Source organism: Gymnoscopelus braueri (genome assembly GCF_963280865.1).
Source record: "Gymnoscopelus braueri genome assembly, chromosome: 23".
In the NCBI taxonomy this organism is placed as follows: domain Eukaryota; kingdom Metazoa; phylum Chordata; class Actinopteri; order Myctophiformes; family Myctophidae; genus Gymnoscopelus; species Gymnoscopelus braueri.
The window spans coordinates 12,962,660-12,983,995 of NC_137625.1; the positions used below are offsets into that span (position 1 = coordinate 12,962,660).

Consider the following 21,336-nt stretch of genomic DNA (forward strand, 5'->3'; position numbering starts at 1 on the left):
TATATATATTTAATATCATATTATTTATGTCCCTCAAACGTTTTTCAAAAGGTTTGAGCCTAAATCAAGCCTCAGATATACTCATTCCAACTAACTTCTCTCTGGTTTATAAAGCACTTTCACCTGCAATATACCACATTGTCCTGTTTGGCACGGGGCGCTATTGAGCCAGTTTGTATGCATGTTATCTCCTGGTTCTGTGTGGAAAAAATAAAAAATAAGAAAAAAATAAGGAACTGAAAAACGGGACGATTTGTTCCCTGACGTGACGTCACGTCAGGGAACAAATCAGTTTGGCCTGTTTTGAGACCAATTTACAGAAAACCCCAGATTTGCTGTGAAAGCCTGAGAGTTCAAACTGGGGTATTTTTGAGGATAGAAGAGAGGTAGTAGGGGAGACCAAAAACACACAAAAAAGAAGAAAAAGTAAAAATTCATGGTGTAGTCCCTTTTTAAAACAAATTGCAGATCTACAAGCTCATAGCGCAGCACTCTGTGCCGCGCTATGAGCTTGTAGATCTTAAAATGACACAGATGCGTTCCCAGTCTTAATGGATTAATCCATGTGCTACCAATGCATGCAGTTCTTTTTATTTTCACAGCATTGTACATTGACTGTGTCTACTTTTGACTTCCTGTCTGTGCCAGTGAACTAGAACCAAGACCAGTAGTAGTAATTAGAACAGGGGTCTTCAGGCCAAGGACCCCTTAGCCGAGAGAAAGAGATGAAGCAGGGACCCCCCCCCAATACACATTGTATAAAATTGTGTTGCAGATTAAACATTTTCATAGATTCATAGACTTGTTTGACAGCACTGTCATCAGTGTTGTGTAAATTGATGTTTTTAGTTTGTTTACATATTATTATTATGTTGGATTAATTTAACCACTAAAACCCTCCATACTTTGTAAACTTGACCCTAGGCTCTGTACTGTTCTGCTCTTTATTCCCTCTACACCAAACCTCTTCGCAGAAAATAGCCGATCAACAAGTTCATATCACACAACGATTTGGCGTCCCCCCTGCAGTACCTCTAAGGACCCTCTAGGGGTCCCAGGCCCCCTGTTGAAGACCCCTGAAATAGAACATAGACCAGTAAACTATTATGTAGACCATTAACCTCCAACAACAACAACACAGTGACAGATTGTACTGTAAGTAGAATTTGATATGACTTACATACGTATGGGACTTCCACAACTCAAATTAAAGCTGTGCATCGAACTTCACAAAGCAAAGGTTTATTATCTTTACCAACACCAATGTAGATATACTCTGTTACAAGTAGAAGTCCTGTATTAAAAATGTACTTCAGTAAACGTACAAAAGTGTCGGCATCAAAATATACTTAAAGTACCAATAGTAAAAGTACTCATTGTGCAGAATGTCCCTTTTCACAAGTTGAAAACAGCTACAAGCTCACAATGCGACGCATTGCAGTGGAGTAAAAGTGTATAATATACTGTAGTACAAGTAGAAGTAAAACTTTGGAAATACTCCAGTAAAGTAAAAATACCTCAAAATTTTACTTGAGTAAATGTACTTACACTAGTTACTTACTTTACACCACTGACCAACACCGCATTTAGGCTCAGTAAACCAATTAATTTTAAGTCCTATACAATCTTGCTCCAGCAAATTCATGAACTAATTTTAAAACTAATCCTACACTTTGACGAAACACACGGACAACCAGACAGAAAGGAATAGAATCTTCCGCTCAGAATGATAAACAACAGCACAACGCTCTCTCAACTGATCTGAAGCCCGGAGCAGAGATGGCGAAATTGACTTTATTTTCTTTGGAAATAAATGCATTTGAAAACACCAAACGGACCAATTCCAGAACATCCGCTTAGGTCCAATTATCTGTTGAAATACTTGGCAGTAAACAAGGAAAACTCCGATGACACTGAACTGTTCTGTCATCCCAGCATTAGCCCATTAAAACCGGCAACGCATCTGTCATCTTAAATTTGTTGCATTGGCTATTCAAAAATAGCAGACATACAAGCTCACAGCGCGTCGCTTCGTGCAGCGCTGCGAGCTTGTACATCTGCTATTTTTTTATTTTTGTGTGAGAACTACTGGTTTAGAAGGCGTTTGTAGAGTCGGCCTCAGGTCTTAATGGGTTAAACACTGTCCCCATTCAACATCTGAGACTGAGCATATGAACGTCACATGAATGAGGGTTCTCTCATATCAAAACTGTGATGTGGGTTTCATTGAAGAAGGCGTAAATAGCTCAGCTACCCTCTAAGGTGTTTGCCACACGACTATAACGTTGTTATAGAAACCTCGTATCTCCATGCAGTATTTATTTAGACTTTTTTTCGTAAATTAATGCCCTACTTCATCATACAAGAGGAAAAAATTGCCAATCAACAGGCTCACAGTGTGACGTGTCGTGAGCTTGTACATCGGCGTCGTAATCTTGTAGATCGGCTATTTTTCAAAATGTTTTTAAAATAATAATTAAAAAAAGGGAATGTTTTGGAGATGCAAGGTTTCCACCCGACAGCAATGGTATTATGATAATGTTCTCTAAATTAAAGGGTCAGTAACCAACTTTTAATGGTGCTAATGTTTTGAAAACATGTCGACCCGTTTCCCCCGCAACACGTCGTCCTGTCCAGTAAACAATGAGAACTTCAACCAGCATGCCCGCCTGAAGCTCACACCACCTTCTGAACTCTGCACTTAATTCAGTATTCCACATACTGTGTACAACTGTTTTATCTGCCTGCCATTGGCCAAACACTGGCTCAACATTTGCATCTAGATCCTCCGGATTAGATCTTCAAGGTCAATGTCATCGTCTGTGGTTCCACAGAGTGAACTGGCCCACGGATGTCTTTGATTTGTAAACAAACAGACGAAACTCTGAGCACCTGGTTTTAGAAGGTTTTTAGAGGTTATGGTGTTACATTTCTCTCACACAAATCATTTCTATGATCGCTACCAATTAACTACAACCTTGCATCCATATTCTGGGCATGTCATAATAGGCAAACATTCAGCTAAAATAGGCAACATTCAGCCAAAATAAGCTAATGTTTAGTCAAAATAGCACGTCTACCAGCTGTGTGTGAGCTTGTAGATCGGCTATTGCCGCTATTTGACGAACAACGAAGTGGGTTTAAGCATGAACCCACTTCATGCTTTAGAGATGTCTCTCTAAAAAGAAAAGCTGGAAGCTGGCACTTTAAGACAGTTGAAGTATCGGTTTTGTCACTCTAAACTACCCTGATGGAGTAAACATCAGCCGACTGGTGGTCCCAATGGGGTAGAAATGAGAGTCGTCGCGGGCCTGCTTTCCATCTTCCGCGATAAGCCAATACCATGTCCTCATCTGCTCCGAGCCGTGACACAAGCCAAGCGCTGTGCTTCCTTCTCTGCGGAATAAAACGCTTTCAAAACGCCTTCAGTTCCAATACCTCCTGAGGTCGTTTCTCCCCCATCACCCCATCTCTCCCTTAGCTCACTAAGACCGGGAATGCATCCGTGTCGTTTTTAGATTTCTTTGACTATTAAAAAATTGCAGATCTTGTAGAACTGCAAAAAAAAAAATATTGTGAAAATGTGTGCAAATCTTAGAATATATAAAAAAAAAATTAACACAAAACTTTGCTTCTGGGGGGGGGGGGGGGGTTCCTGGAACAAGATATTTTGAGATGGGGGTCCGCGGTCAAATACATATCATTTTGGGGGTCCTTGATATAAAATGTGCACACGTTTTCACGATTTAAAAAAAAATAGCAGATCTGCAAGCTCATAGCTTGTATATCTGCTATTGTAGGAGCTTGTATATCTGCTATTTTTTTTCTAAAAATGACACAAATGCGTTCCCGGTCTTAATGGGTTAAGGAACACTCCCTCTGTCTTACCTAATAGCGGCCTCGCTTGTTTGCTCTGTCTCCGAAAAAGTCTGTCTGATTATCCCATCAAATATGATCCTTCAATAGCACAAAGCACTTCAGGTGAAATATAAGGCCCCACCCGGCCCGGACGCAGCCAATCCGTTTTGCTGCGGTCTGCGGCGAGGCGGTCATCGATAACTATCGCGTTCACTAATTACCATGCAATTCACCCAGTTCAACAATGGCGGAGAACGCAGAGGGACGCTGGATTGTTGCGGCGAACACCGCGGACAAAGGCAGAACACTGAGGTAGTGTAGGAATGTACTGAACTTACAGCACACACACGCGCACACACACACACACACACACACACACAGGAGCTCCCATTGTTTGCCATTGGAAGATAAACTTCCTGGAAAAGGGGGTTTATCAATCAGCCTCACATCCGCTGTATGAACGGCTCACGAGAGAGAGATCGTGCATCACGCTGTCTGTCCACATGCACAGGGAGGTGAACGCTGCACAAAGTGCACATAAGCACAGACGCTGGGCCAACGGCGTGTGCTCTGTCGGGTGGAAAGCTAATATTATGTCCAAAAGTGTTACTTTTCAGGATTCAAATTCGAAAGTAGCAAAAGTAGCAGATCTGCAAGCTCGAAGCGCGGCACGAAGCGTCACGTTTGGAGCTTGCAGATCTACTTTTTTATGCTTATGCGTGACGCTGTAGTATGATCAAGTAGGGAGATGAGGAGGTTTCTGCCCGACAGCACCGATATGGACCATACATGAGTGAATAAGAAGTTCTATATGAAGCATGGTCTGTGTGTGCGTGTGCGTGTGTGTGTGTGTGTGTGTGTGTGTGTGTGTGGATTACCTTGGATAAGAGCTGTGATTTGCTGAGACTTCTGTGCAGGATGTTCTCTTAGAATCTCCAAAGCTGTTCTCCCCTGGCTGTCCGTCAGGTTGATATCAATACCTGAAACATAGGCACACACACACACGCAAGCACGAACATGCATGCATGCACACAGCACACACACACACACACACACACACACACACACACACACACACACACACACACACACAGAGCAGAGCACAGGTTGAGTCGGTAAATCACATACACATGTAGGTACAGTAAGTGCAAAACACACACCATCTGAAACTAAACTGTTTACTGACCAAGAGACAAAAATGTGAGGATAAGGGTGACTTTTCGTGGTGATACATTGTGAACACAATTACACCGTTTACTTGATTCAGTGTCGCCGAATGTGGTGACCAATCAAATTCTGTGACCGGAGCTATTCCACCCATCCAGAGCATGGGAAAAGCATCTGTCCTTCGGAGAAGTTGGGACCAATTATCAAAAGGTCGCAGGAAAGTGCCTGCTGACTTAACTCTTTGCATGACTCTTTCTAGGCTCCCTGGCTGTGCCTGTGCACAAACATATTTCTTAGCCATGAAAATGACTGTGGTGCCCCAGACCAGTACTATGTCCCCACAAGGTCAATGTTGACATGTGTATCCTTGTGGGGATTTTTGGTCCCCACATGGATAGTACAAGTACACACACAGGCCCACGCACGCGCACACCCCCACCCACCCACACACACACACACACACACACACACTGCCAGAGGGTGCCAATGTCATTGTGAAGGATCATGGAAGGGCACACACACCAGGCTGAGCAATCAATCAACACGCTGCTGGATAGCCTATCAGAGCTGGGGAGCTGATGATTGACAGGTATTGGAACAACTTGCAGGGAACAGTCTGGTAGGACAGAAATCCAGGACCTGGACCCAAGTCCAACTATACTCACAATAATCTGTGGTGTCTTGGACTTGACTGGGGTTTTGTTTGTTTGTTGCTTATTACTTGAACTTGGGACAGTCCCGAGTCCAAATGTCATAGGCATTTGGACAAACGAAGAATTCAAAACATTTCAAAACATCTCCCATGTCAATGAACTCCGCTGGCCTGGCAGCCTGGCACACATGCACAGCAAAAGTTTTTTACCCCTTATTTTGGGCTGCAGTAATCTGATCCTGGGTCAGCCTATTCATCACACACGGTACTTCATGCTTTTTACTCCTGATCAATGCTGAGTACAGGTACTTCATGCTTTTTACTCCTGATCAATGCTGAGCACAGGTACTTCATGCTTTTTACTCCTGATCAATGCTGAGCACAGGTACTTCATGCTTTTTACTCCTGATCAATGCTGAGCACAGGTACTTCATGCTTTTTACTCCTGATCAATGCTGAGTACAGGTCTTCTTGGATACACTTGGATATTACAAATGATAAACAGACCCAAATGGCCTTAACAAAACTCGGGTCGCGGGTATTTTCGGTTTGGGTAGACGCAGGAAGACCTCTAGTCCAGTTCCCAAACTGGGGCTCGGGACCCCCAGGGCCCAGGGGGTCCCCAAATTATTTTGGGGGGTCCCCAGATGATTAGCTTAATGTGCAACATTGTTTTCTCACTCAACAGTAAACAAACCAACATTCAGTCAAAGTGTATACAGGGTATCTGCACATTTCTAAAGTTAAATTGTTTGGGAACCCTTGCTGTGGTCTACATTACAGGGTTCATTCCATCTTAACACGACAGTGAGACAGAAATGTAAACATAGATGTCATGTACAATGTTACAAAGCTGAGAAAAGAGGAAAGTTGATGTCTATATTTGTCTGACCACTAAATGTAGTTTAGATGGTCAACTATAGGCTGACTAAACTGGGTTTGTACAGTGTTTCCATTTAGCGCAGTATGTAGTATGTATACTGTATAACTCTACAGCACCACACATATTTCAGCTACAGGGTCCAGAAATAAAACAAACACACAAAACACTTGATATACAGGAGGAGTAAATAATTACTAATTAATCAAATAAATTCCAATGAACAGACAACTTTCACTTCCAACCTGGTGTCCTTATTTTGGGCATGTCATTGTACGCAAAAAAAATAATGATGTCAGAAACTGTTCACAGTTAAAAGAAATAAAGGCATGTTCTCCCCGTGTCCCCTGGGATAGGTACCCTCACAAAAAACATGCAGTAATCCTGGTCTCTATACTGCCTCCCCCTGGTCAGCCGGGGCGCCTGATGGAGGGGAAAGGAACTGGTTGGAATAACGTGTTCCTTTCATGCGCTACGTCCTACCGGGGTGATAAGAAGTGGCTTGCTAGCTCCTCATGCATTGAAGGAGGCGTGAGCTCAGTTCTGGGCTCTCCCCAGGCTGGCAGAGGGAGTAGCACCCAGGATTACATAGGCAATTGGGTGAATAATTGGGTTACAAAATCGTGGGATAAAAACATAAACAAATTATATAGAATAAAAATTAAAGCAAAAATAGCAGATCTACAAGCTCACAACGCATGGCATTGTGACGTGTTGTGAGCTTGTAGGTCTGCTATTTTCGCAGATCAACCAGACGCATGACTCAGAATTTTTTTTTGCTTACATCACTGGTTTGAGAACTGAGACATGCCAGGACGCCCTTATTTGCTTATTAAATGGATGTTGATATTTCTACACCCTTGACTGTCTCCTTGGGAAGTATTTGGTTGACAATGGGTCCTCCCCCCACCACACACACACACACACGCGCACGCACACACACACACACACACACACACACACACACACACACACACACACACACACACACACACACACACACACACACACACACACACACACACACACACACACACACACACACACACACACACACACACACACACACACACACACACACACACACACACACACACACACAGCTTTGTACGGGATGTGAAGGGTAAAAGTCCCAAACATCAGGCCTGTGCGGTCCTGTGTTGATCTGGCATAAAAATAAAGGCCCGGGTCAAAAGAACACGGGCGGCCAGAGGAAGTCCTCCGGGTCGAGAGAGGAAACAGGAAGTGCTAGAGGAAAGTGGGGTGGGGGGGGGGGGGCATATAGGAAGGCTGTGTACTGCAGACTCCATACACCCTCGGCAAGGTGACGTGGAAATGTTAGGATGAGCTGTTAAACCGTTAAAACCGGAAAAGCATCTGTGTCATTTTAGATCTTTTAATAGCAGATATGCAAGCCTGTAGATCTGCTATTTTAGATTTTTTTCTTTGAATATATACAGTATATTATATCTTACATCTTTGCTTCTGGGGGTCCCTGGAACAAAATATTTTGAAATGGGTGGTCGGCAGCCAAACACATAATTTTTGGGTGTCCTTGACATGAAAAAGTTTGGGCACCACTGATACAGCAAAAGAAAAATCAGAAAACTGTGACATTTTGTAGAATCGACCTCAGGTCTTAATGGGTTAATCTGTTAAATGTATCACTGGGCTGTCACGATCATGGACGTTTACCTGACGATTAATATTGTCATACAGATAGTTGCGATCAATGATTTGATTGTGTTTTCGGCATTGAACATTGAACATTGAGACATATGAATAAAAATTAAATTTCTGTTTGCCTTTTAGGCTTCGTAAACAAAAAATTGCACTGGGCAGATATGACAAATAACTTTAAAATATATAAAGAAATGACCAACATAATAATTTTATACTTTCAAAACATGTTAAAAGTAGCGGAAATAGCCGATCTACAAACTCAAACAACACGTCACAAAGCAACTGTATCATTCTAGATTTTAGCGTTGGCTATTCTAAAATAGCAGATGTACAAGCTTGCATCTCGGCACGAAGTGACGTGCTATTTATAATATAATATATATATATATACATTTAGAGTAGCCAATCATTTTTTACCCCTTTTTCTCCCCAATTTAGTCGTTATGCCAATTAATTCCTCCCCACACACATTTCTGTGTTGTCACTGCTGTCGTATCCTACCGACTCACCTGCCAGTGAGGAGCCCCCACCGGGACGACGTAGAGTCTTCGTCCTACTCCTCCCGCCCAACACTCCCCGCTGACAGGTGCCGCCCCCAGCCTGTAGGAGTACGTGCAATGACCAATATCACCCTCCTACCCGCCCGGCTTCCCTCCCCCGAACACGGGCCAATTGTGTTCGTGTAGACGCTCGACAAAGCCGGATGCACCACGGTGGATTCGAACCCACAACCTCCGCAGTGGTAAAGTCCCTGCCCACCACCACGGTGGGCAGGGACTTTACCACTGCGCCACCCGAGCGCCCAATATTGAATCATTTTGATTTATATTTTTTAACACAAATCTTCTCTTTTGGGGGTCCCTGGCGTATTTTCAGATGGTGTCCTAGGCCAAATATATATCAATTTTGGGGGTCCTTGACACGAAAAAGTTTGAGAACTACTGGTTTAGAAGGCATTTGCATAATCGGCCTCAGGTCTCAATGGGTTAACCCATTAAGACCTGAGGCCACGTCTAAAAAAAAACTAAATCCTAAAAAGTTTTTGGAAAAAAATATAAAAAAATAATTTTCACGATTTTTAAAAAATAGCAGATCTACAAGCTCATAGCGCGGCACTCGGTGCCGCGCTATGAGCTTGTATATCTGCTATTTTTGAAAAGCCAAAGAAATCTAAAATGACAGATGCGTTCCAGGTCTAAATGGGTTAAAGCACTATGTTCCATAGTTTGTGAGGAAATGCAATGGATTCCCTTTCAGGACACCAATCGCCTTCTCACATTACACATCAATACTATGTCACGTCCTATTTTTGGGGAAATTGCGAGTTAGAATCACCCAGAGAGCTGATTATATAAGACAGAACATCTGACACAGCTTTTTACTGCAGTATTGCATGTCAATGTGAAACAGTTTCGTGACCAAGCAGATGTGTGCTGAGATCCGCTATTGCATCATTTCAGTCTGAGCAGATGCCAGTGGTGTGTGCTGCGATTGAACAGTTTTCTGAAAAACTTATGTCGCTACATATCAGTGGTGCTCAAAACTTTTTCATGTCAAGGACCCCCCAAAATGATATGTATTAATTTGGTCACGGACTCTCCCCCGCCCCCCCCCCCCCATCTCAAATGGGGTTGTTCTCCAGGGACCCCCAGAAGCAAAGATTAGACCTTCTGGTCCACTCTCTCGAGTGTAGGAGCAATGAGGGACAGCGGGGGGAAGGCGTACAGGAGTATCCTGGGCCATGCGTGCACGCTAGCACGTCCAGGCCCAGAGGCACCGTCCCCCTCACTGAAAAGAATAAGCGACATTTTGTGTCGTCTTGTGAGGCAACTCAAATCTATCTGAGTAATGAAGCAATGAGCTTGCAGGTGAGGAAATGGGCGGGGGAAGGTGAAGGAGGTCAATGAGGTGACAGTGTGGCGTGTGGGAGTGGCAGGATGTGACGGGACAAAGTTAGTGACAATGACAACAAATGAGCTAACTGAATGACAGGACTAAGGAATCAGGAAGGACGCAATCACATGCACACACATACACACATTATTTGCACTACTATACTTATTACAGTTTACGACAGCATTGAATATAGCTGAAAATAGCCAAAAATATAGAGCTGTGACATCGCCACACAACAAAGTTTAAAACATGGAAAACTCTAACCCTATCACCTAAACCTAAACTCTAAAGGTCCTTACACACCGGGGCGATTTTTTTCATGCAAATATTTTTTTTTTTTAAAAACCTTATAAAGTCAATGCAAGCTTCCACACCAGTTTCGCGGAGCGAAAAAAGCGTCTTTTAATTATTCGGAACGAGTCCGAATTTTGCGTATATTCGCATATTCGCCGGTGTGTAACCGCCTTAAATGGCTGATCCTAACACTAAAGCTCCTTACACACCGGGGGCGATTTTTTCATGCGAATAATATGTTTTTTTAAAAACCTTATAAAGTCAATGCAAGCTTCCATGGAGCGAAAAAGCGAAAAAGCAAAGCGAAAAAGCGTCTTTTAATTATTCGGAACGAGTCCGAATTTTGCGTATATTCGCATAATCGCCGGTGTGTAAGGACCCTAACCCCACCCTGAATCTTTTACCAATTGTAAACCTACAGGTATCTCTAAAAATCTTTATTTTATTTTACCATAAAACACAATGTCCTCACAATGTCCATTTCTCAAATTCCAATATACTTGTGTTGTGGGGACATTTGGCCCTCACAAGTTGAGTAATACAAGCACACACACACACACACACACACACACACACACACACACACACACACACACACACACACACACACACACACACACACACACACACACACACACACACACACACACACACACACACGGCAGCACACGCACACCCAGCCTCCCAGTGTGAGTGATTGATTATGACATCATGCGGCTGCCGTTTATCACAGTGACCCAACGACCTGCTGTCAACACTGATGAGATCATCAACATGGGACAGGGCGCCCCGTTATCATCTCATGTTATCTAGGTGGGGGGAGGGGGGCGGGGGGTGGTACTGGGTACTGTAGCTGTGTTCACATACAGTAACGTTGCTGTCGGACAGAAACGTTGTACCTCCATATACAGTATATGTTTTGATGTGCTTTTTACGAATGTAAAAAGGTGTACCAGGGTGTCCCCAGCCAAATTAGTTAATAGCGTCACAATAATTTTAACCATGTTTAATATTTTGGCTATTCAAAAATAGCAGATATACACAAGCTCATAGCGCGTCACTTTGTGCCGCGCTATGAGCTTGTAGATCTGCTATTTTTGAAAAATCGTGAATATTAAGTGCAAATCTTTGAATATATATTTCTTTTTAAGCGAACATTCTAACTGAAATCTTTGCTTCTGGAGTTCCCTGGCACAAAACATTTTCAGATGGGGTCCGCTCCCAAATATATATCAACTCGGGGGTCCTTGAACTTGACAAAGTTTGAGAACCACTGGTTTAGTGTGTCTGTGGGTTTTATAAATACGTAACCAATGAAAATGATTAAGAAGAGCTTGTGATGAAATAATAACAACATTGGATCCATTGGAACACATCAGGTTCTTTTTTTCCCCCCCATTTCCTGAAAAGCAACCGTTTTGGACATACAAGGTTTCCACCCGGCCGTCAGCGACGATAAAGTGTGTGGTGTGTGTGTGTGTGTGTGTGTGTGTGTGTGTGTGTGTGTGTGTGTGTGTGTGTGTGTGTGTGTGTGTGTTAGTGCAGCTAAGTGCGGGTCAAAGGAGGGAAGGGGAAAACATTATGAATTGCGAACACATTGCAAACGCATCACATAAATCTAAACTTGTGCTCCTGGTGGGGAAAATGTATCTGTTCCCTCTGGGAAGAAGAAGAAGAAGAAGCCCACCTGAGTCAAGTAGGAGGCGAATTACATCCATCTTCCCATAAAGAGCAGCTTCGTGGAGGGAACTGCCATTCTCTGTCTGGAGGAGGGGGAGAGAGAGGGAGGGGGGGGGAAGAGAGAGAGAGGGAGAGAAGAAGAATGTTAATATTGCATCATCATCATCATCATCATCATGAAAGTGAGAACAGACATCAAAGGAGACATGACTGGGAGACATCAAGTGGTTTGAAGCCAGCAGGAGATAAGCTACAATATTTGATAAGGACTTGATACACTGGGTCACCCAGCCGATGGCATATCAAAACAAGTCACTTTCTCTTCATCACATTAAAGCAGCACTACATAACTTTCCTCTTCTAACCCGGATTTGAACCTGGTTTCCTGCTTAAGTGTTAAATTCACTTTAAAACACAGAAACAATTACATACTACATTGGCCTTCATCTCCTGATGAAGGCCAACTGTGGCCGAAATGTTGTACCATATAATCTTATAATCGTTTCTGTGCAATGCTGTTGTGCAGATTTGTATTCTTTTGAGCTGTCACTTTGTGTCCAGCACCAGCAACAAACTGGATGTGCACAACCCACTGTTTTGAGCCAGACTGTGATTCACCTGCACTGAACCCTGTGTGGAAACATGCCAGTTGAAATGTGACCATGATGTCCTGAATGACCACGTGCACTGGATTCAAACCTGCATTACAAATAGCACCCAGTACTAGGGCTGGACAATTCACCTAACATAATTGATATCAAAACCCATACGTAGAACCAATAATAACCGACTTCATCTTGCTCATGTTGGTTAATCGAATAATCGAGAAGCAGGTTTTATTATTTTAAATTCTTACATTTCTTATATCAATGAATCTACACGAAAAACGTTCTAATAGATTTGTTTTATAATCCTCTAAATAGATTAGTCTGATTAACCACTTAAACACATGCATTATACTTCTTTGTACAAAGGTTGTGTACCAAAAAAAATGGAAATAACCGGTTTACAAGCTCACAAGGCTTTTGAAATGATCGTGATATTGATTTGAAGTCATATCGCCCAGCCCTACCAAGTATAACTATCACAGTAAGACTTTGCCGGTCTTGTCTAGGTCTTGTATTTCTGTTGTTATGTTATGTTCTTCTTATAGTTTTCATGGTTCTATGTTCATGTCTTCCCCAGGTGTTTCTCATGTGTAATCATTCCTCATGTGTATATTAGTCTTGTTCCCCAGTCAGACCTTGTCGAGTCATTGTTTGGTGTCACATCATGTTTGGTGTAACATCATGTTTAGTGTTGTATCATGATAGCTTGTGATTGTGACGTTTTCCCTGTTATTTTGTATTAAATCACCCAATCTTGGGTTTTGAACTCTGCCTGCATTGCTTGGGTCCTCACTACACCACCAGATCGCGACAATAACTCAATACATAGGACTTCAGCGGTATGATGCAACACATGGAAACTGGAGGAATGGGGTGTTACTGCTATGGGCTCCATTCTTGGACCAACAGAGATGACAGAGCTTAACACATAAAATGACAGGCCATCTGTCGATATAAATGTATGTATATAAGAATCATGCATGGAAGTACACAGTGAAATAATACTGAATCTGAGAGTGTAGAAATGTAAATCAGTTACAATTGATATTTTAGGTATTTAGCAGAAACTCTTATCCGGAGCGACTTACAAGTGTGTGAAAGCGGTGTAAACAGAGTAAGCATGAAATCTAGTGAACAAACAACAATATTTGCATAAGTAGAGTGCATAGATAGAGAATACTGTAGTGCCTCAAAGAAACTAGGATACCATATCAAACCTAGCATCTGTCTTAACACATTGATTGCCAAGATCGCATTGATGCGTTCTTTCAAATCCATCACTTGATTGCCTAGATCGCATATATGCAATCTTTAATTTTTTGGGGAAAATTCCACAAGGGAATTAACACAGCTTTGGAATGATCGATCGTCTCTCAGAGAAGAAAAATGTGAATGTGACGTCATACCAAAAAACGTCACTTCCACCCGCCCCAATTGATGGGATTTTCAGAAAAACGGCTGTATCTCAGTTTCTTTTTTTTCCCATTGAAAACCACCCGTTTTCAGCGGACCAGAGCTCCAAAATTGTCGTTCCCATGGATACACAGATCCTTCTGCCTAGTCACAGGAACGTTTTCCGTGTTTTCTTTTTACACGATGTCGGTTCCACGGCGTTTCAAATATCATCAAAATGAGGTAATTATACGTTGGCACGGGGATGTTTAAAACCGTGGCAATCAATGTGTTTACGGGAAAAAACCCCAAAAGTTAAAATATGGAGATACAACGTTTCTGCCTGACCGTGACAACATGTTTACTTGTTCATGTTTTTGTTACTTTGCTTTTTTTTTTCTTGACCTCATGTTAAGACTATTATTTAGATGGTGTTAATGCCCTACTTCGTCATACAATTGTGTCAGGCAAAAAAGTTGCAAAAATAATCTGCTATTTTAGCTATTTTTTTATTTGATTTTGAACCCGACAGCAACGATATAATATCTTATATGTTGGTAACTTGTTCACATTTCTATGCAGATATTATCTGCATAGGAAAAAAAGAACTATCGAAAAAATGAAATAAATGTGACAAGAAGGGATAAACTAGCATCTATCCAAAACGGTGACAAGAAAGGAAAGTTAAGTTACAAATGGATACATTTAACACTGACGATTGGAATGTGTCAATTGACATACAGTATATGTACTCTATATATATATCATAGGTTGACACTGTGATCATTTGAGTGACTTCCACCAGAGTTCCTGCTTCAATAACCTTCTGTCACCAGACGGGTGACAAATTAAAAGGTAAAACCAACATCAAGTGTCTTTGTAAGGTTCTTTTCATGATTAAAACACTTTAACCCATTGATACCTGGAACGCATCTGTGTCACTTTAGCTTTCTTTGGCTATTCAAAAATAGCAGATATACAAGCTCATAGCGCGGCACCGAGTGCCGCGCTACGAGCTTGTATATCTGCTATTTTTGAAAAATCTCGAAAATATTTTTTTTAGATTTTTTTCAAAAAACTGTTAGGATTTAGAAGACATTTCTAGAATCTTCTCAGGCATTTTTAATCATGAAAAAACAACAGTAACTACCACTAGATACTGTTGATCTTTCCTTTAATTTGTCACCCATCTGTATAGCATGCTATTAAAATGTCTTGTTGAGAGCTCAGTATCCCCTTGGGAATGATAACAAGTCACATACACTGTGTGTGTGTGTGTGTCACACACACACACACACACACACACACACACACACACACACACACACACACACACACACACACACACACACACACACACACACACACACACACACACACACACACACACACACACACACACACACACGGTTATGGTTAGTATATTACTGTACATCTGTCATGAGCGGTTTGGACATAAGATTAAGAAGATCCAAAAACCTGGACTAAATCAAAACCCCAGCTCAGGACCCTTAATGAAGACAAATTATTCCGCTTTAACCACTTAATAAAACTGACTTGAAATACAAGTGGACCGCTTTCTTCCGTCTACACAGAATCTCTTCGCGAAAAATAGCCGATCTACAAGCTCACAACACGCCAAAGAATAGGGAGGCTGGGGTTGAGGTGGTTAAAAAATTATCCATTTAAAAATAGCTCATAGACATAGATCGAAATGTTTTGTTTGAAAACTTCATATTTTTGGGGGGGGAAATGTTAGAAAACTTTCGCCTACCATGACATGCCCAAACCAGGCCTTAAAGTGGTTAATGATATACGGCTGTTGAAACTCGACTGAATAATATAACACTACTGTACGTCAAATCAACGCAAGCGCTCCACAGGGAGAGCGCTGAGCACACAGTTCCACGTTCCTCTATAAACAGAAGAGTATCGTCAGCGCGTTGGGAGAGAGAGAGAGAAAAGAGCAGTACGCAGCAGTCACAACCTCAGTGATCCGTGCAGATTTCTCCCTACGTCCACAGTCATGGATGCAGCATTCAAAAGGTCAAAAACGTGGGTCAGAAGCGCTACCGGGCGTGACTGTCCAGGTCTGGGATGGATCCCTCCAGGGATTGAAGCAGGTGTCAGCAAACGGAGAAAATTTTACTCTAGAAGAGGACCCGACTCAAACCACAGCGTCGATACACTGAGTGCTTTCATGTGAGAAAACAGACGTGTGTGTGTGTGTGTGTGTGTGTGTGTGTGTGTGTGTGTGTGTGTGTGTGTGTGTGTGTATTACAATACTTGTGAGGGCCAGATGTCCCCACAAGTATAGTACAATTTGAGAAATAGACATTGTGAGGACTTCACAAGAGAAAATGTTAGTTTTATGGTTATAAAAATGTAATACAAAAAGATTTTTAGAGATAGGTTAAGGTTAAGGTTTACAACTATGAAAAGGTTGGGGTTAGCGTCGTCCACCAAAAAATAGCTGATCTATAAGTAGTTGATGTCCTTACAAGTATAGTAATACAAACGTGTGTGTGTGTGTGTGTGTGTGTGTGTGTGTGTCCCATTACGCTTCCAGAAACCCCTCCCCTGACCTGGCGACCTCTCTCCACGCCACTTCCTGTCCTGTTTCCCATGCCGATGGATGCCGTGATGTCACAGGAAGACAATTCACTCTCGCCGCGTTTCCAGGAATTGTGAAAAGAATTAGCTTTAGATTGTGTTCCAGTCTCATGCTTTGTAGTGTGTGGGTGTGGATGTGTGTGTGTGTGTGTGTGTGTGTGTGTGTGTGTGTGTGTGTGTGTGTGTGTGTGTGTGTGTGTGTGTGTGTTTGGGGGGTGCTACAATATGAATGCTTCAGGATAAGTGTAAAGCTTTAATGCTAATGAAATACATGACTTTGAGGGAAACGCTGTGTGTGTGTGTGTGTGTGCGTGCGTGCGTGCGTGCGTGCGTGCGTGTGTGTGTGTGTGTTAAACTTTTGCTCTGTTGGCTATGTGCCAACAGAGCAGCAGGTACCTCCATTGGGATTTCCCTCATTATTATGGAGAGCGGGAGAGAGAGAGAGAGAGAGAGAGAGAGAGATAAAGAGATGGAGAGAGAGAGAGAGAGAGAGAGAGAGAGAGAGAGATGGAGAGAGAGAGAGGGAGAGAGAGAGAGAGAGAGAGAGAGAGAGAGAGAGAGAGAGAGAGAGAGAGAGAGAGAGAGAGAGAGAGAGAGAGAGAGAGATGGAGAGAGAGAGAGAGCTGCTTGATGCATAATTCATTCACACTCAGATAGACCTACGTACAGTATGTGGCCTGCAATTACGAACCGCTATGCATAATACACAACATAAAAACGCACACTTACATGCACACGCACACACATACACTCAAACACACACGTACATGCATACCGTACAGATATGCTAACAACTGCTCGCAATTTACAAGGTGGCCATCTGTGATCCACCCCCTGCATTCATTTTACTGTCAATGAGAGAGAGAGAGGGGGGGGGGGTGTACAGGGAGAGAGAGGGGGGGCGGAGGACTCGGAAAAGAGAGAGAGAGAGACTGTAGGTAGTGAAGAAAGTGTTCATTATTGTTCATGTACGTATGTCACACACATGCACGCACGCGCACGCACGCACGCACGCACGCACGCACGCACACACACACACACACACACACACACACACACACACACACACACACACACACACACACACACACACACACACACACACACACACACACACACACACACACACACACACACACACACACACACACACACACACACACACACACACGGCTGGTGGGATGCAGGACCTCTCTGTCTTTACACACATGCACACCGACACCGTGTCAACTATACAAGCACCGTGTCACATCGCAACATGTTGTGATCATGCAAATCAGCTACTTAAATCACTTTTAAAAATAGCAGCCGAAAACATTCCCTGGAGAAAAGACTGAGAAACAAGTCACCCTTGTCAACTAGTTGGCCAGATAATCAACAGCTTGTTTCTCTGATAGTTTATGTTGTTTCCCAGAGCAACGATTACAAACAGGAAGGTTGGAACATTCAGGATAGCTGTGTTATTGTTTAGAGAAAAACCAGTCTATATTTAGCCAACACAAAAACACTGCTGTAAACGGTAAATGGCGCATGTACTGTATAAACTAAAGCACCTCTATCCAAAGTGCTTCACAATGTGCATTAACAGTCACCCATTCATACTCGCATTCATGGCACCAACCAGACTTCTCATTAGGAGTTTTCTGAAACACCTATGCTGCAATATATCGTTGCTGTCGCTGTCGGGCAGAAACCTTGTAAGTAAGTAAGTAAGTAAGTAAATTTTATTTATATAGCACCTCTCACAGAGAGAAACTCACAAAGTGCTTTACATACAGAAAATAAAAACAACAACAAAGGTAATTAAAAGCTGTACAATGTGTCTCTTAACAATAACAATAACAGACAAAGAGAAAACAAGATCATACAACATCAATAAACGCCTGCTCAAATAAAAGCGTTTTTAAGTTGTTTTTAAAAATGTCAACAGATGCAGCATCTCTCAGGGCTTTTGGGAGACCATTCCAAAGATTTGGGGCAACTGTTTGGAAGGCCCTGTCACCTTTGGTCTTTAAAAATGTTCTGGTAACCTTTAAATTACCATCTCCATATTTCAACTTTTTGTGTTTTTTCGTCAATTAACGCCCTACTTTGATCATACTACAGCGTCACACAAAAGCTTCAAAAGTAGCAGATCCACAAGCTCCAAACGCGGCATAACCAAAACCATCATAAAGTTTTAGCATAACCTTTGACTTAACGGTAGGGTAAGTGATTTTCTTTGGTTAAAATAAGTGTTAAATAGCTCTATATTCTGATAGTACTCATTGCTATAGAGTGTTTGTTCAGTAAAAGGAGTCTCCTTGTTGTCACGATCCGCTCCTCGGACCGTGGACTGACTTTATTATTTAGCCGTTGTCTGACCTTAATTGGTATTGGACCCTTTTGGACCCTCTTTGTGCTGTATTGTTCCCGGTTCTCCTTGTACTGTTGTTTTTGTAGTGATGTCCAAGTGTTTCCTGTTTAGCCTAGTTAGTGTTTCCTGTCTTGTCTCACCTCCCTTTGATTAGTTATGTTCTCCACCTGTGTCCTGTTGTGCCCCAGCCAATCCCTGTGTTAATTGTCCTTTGTTCTCACCTGTGCTTAGTTAGTCCCTGTCTATGTATATGCCCCTCTGTTTCCAGTCTGTGTTGGTTCATTAATGTTGTCAGTGTGTTCTGTCTGTTACCTGTTGTCCTTATACTCCCTGTTTAAGTAATAAATCCCCCTGCATCTGAATCACTCTGTCTCCGCTCACTGTCTGCGCTTGGGTCCTACACTTCTCTGCCCCGCACCGTGACAGAATGAACCAACCAAATGGACCCAGCGGACAGCCCAGCAGATGGCTTTGAAGTACTTCTCTTCACACCTGCCTAGCCGTTTGCCTGTTCACCTACCTGCTCTCCAGCCTGTCGATGGCCAGCCTACTCATCAGCCTGCACCCCTTGGTTGTAGGCCTCCAGCCTCTCTGCTCCGAGCCTGCCTCTGTTGACCCCGTGTTCCCTGAGCCAGCCTTTGCTGAGACAACTGCTTCCCTATGCTGGGTCTCGCTAGGCTATCGTCAGGGGGAACCGGGCGAGGGGGCGTCATCGTCCTGGCCTTCGACACCGCCAACGCTCCCAGCTGCCCAGCATCCAGGAGCCTCCACTGCCCTGCATCCAGAAGCCTCCACGGTCCAGCTCCTGCTTCGCCCCGGGTCAGCGCCGACGAACGGCGGGCGGCCGCCGAGACGTCCGAACCTGGACGGGCTCCGCCAGTATCCAGGTGCGGCGTCCGGTCCTTCTGTGCTGGTTCGCGGTCTCGGCAGGGCCGTTCGTGACCCGTTTTCCGGTCGCCGCTGTCCGGGCCCTCTTCTCATCTGCCTTGGTTCCCTGCCCCCCCCCGGCTCTTCGCCTGCCGTCCGGGCCTCCCCGGCCGCTTTCTGGCTGGTTCCCGGCGGTCGTCCTGCCTCGAGCTCCTCTTCTCTGCCCCGGTTCCTCGCCTGCCATTCCGGACCTCTCCTGCCGTTGTCCGGCCGGACCCGGGTGGCCATCCCGGCCTCGACCCGCGCCTCTCTTCTGGTCCTGCTTGCGCCCTCTGTGCCGACATCCTCCGCGCAGAGCCCTGGCAGCGCGCCCCCCCCCCCCCCCCCCCTGGTCCTGCTTGCGCCCTCTGTGCCGACATCCTCCGCGCAGAGCCCTGGCAGCGCGCCCCCCCCCCCCCCCCCTGGTCCTGCTTGCGCCCTCTGTGCCGACATCCTCCGCGCAGAGCCCTGGCAGCGCGCCCCCCCCCCCCCCCCTGGTCCTGCTTGCGCCCTCTGTGCCGACACCCTCCGCGCAGAGCCCTGGCAGCGCCCCACCCCCCCCGGTCCTGTCTCTGCCCTCCCCCCCCGGAGGTTCTGGCCCGCTTTTCTGCCGCCCCCCCATTCCGGTTCTGGGACGCCTGGAAGTCGTCCCGTGGAGGGGAGGTACTGTCACGATCCGCTCCTCGGACCGTGGACTGACTTTATTATTTAGCCGTTGTCTGACCTTAATTGGTATTGGACCCTTTTGGACCCTCTTTGTGCTGTATTGTTCCCGGTTCTCCTTGTACTGTTGTTTTTGTAGTGATGTCCAAGTGTTTCCTGTTTAGCCTAGTTAGTGTTTCCTGTCTTGTCTCACCTCCCTTTGATTAGTTATGTTCTCCACCTGTGTCCTGTTGTGCCCCAGCCAATCCCTGTGTTAATTGTCCTTTGTTCTCACCTGTGCCTAGTTAGTCCCTGTCTATGTATATGCCCCTCTGTTTCCAGTCTGTGTTGGTTCATTAATGTTGTCAGTGTGTTCTGTCTGTTACCTGTTGTCCTTATACTCCCTGTTTAAGTAATAAATCCCCCTGCATCTGAATCACTCTGTCTCCGCTCACTGTCTGCGCTTGGGTCCTACACTTCTCTGCCCCGCACCGTGACACTTGTCTCTCCAGCTCTTTATAAAACAGAAAATGCATTTTCGTTTCAGTTTCAGTTTCATTTCCAATTTTATCCAATCAGGACAGAGAACTCAATCAGGATACAGATTACCGTAAACAAGTGAAATTGGAAGTGATGACACTAAGAAATGAGCAGGCAAAATTGGAACTGGAACACTATAAAAATGAAGCTTAAAAATGGGTACTTTCTC

At 43.9% G+C, this 21,336-nt stretch overlaps 1 protein-coding gene across 2 annotated transcripts in view; it reads right to left on the reverse strand.

The window, feature by feature from the left end:
• The window catches only part of anks1b (ankyrin repeat and sterile alpha motif domain containing 1B), a gene marked incomplete at its 5' end in the record, with an annotated part of 338,563 nt that overhangs the window by 190,261 nt on the left and 126,966 nt on the right, over positions 1-21,336 (reverse strand). For both annotated transcript variants that reach the window (XM_080421028.1, XM_080421027.1), the window contains 2 exons: positions 4,737-4,838; positions 12,118-12,193. In XM_080421028.1, the coding sequence (XP_080277154.1) occupies positions 4,737-4,838; positions 12,118-12,193 (178 nt within the window). The remainder of the gene's footprint in view (positions 1-4,736; positions 4,839-12,117; positions 12,194-21,336) is intronic.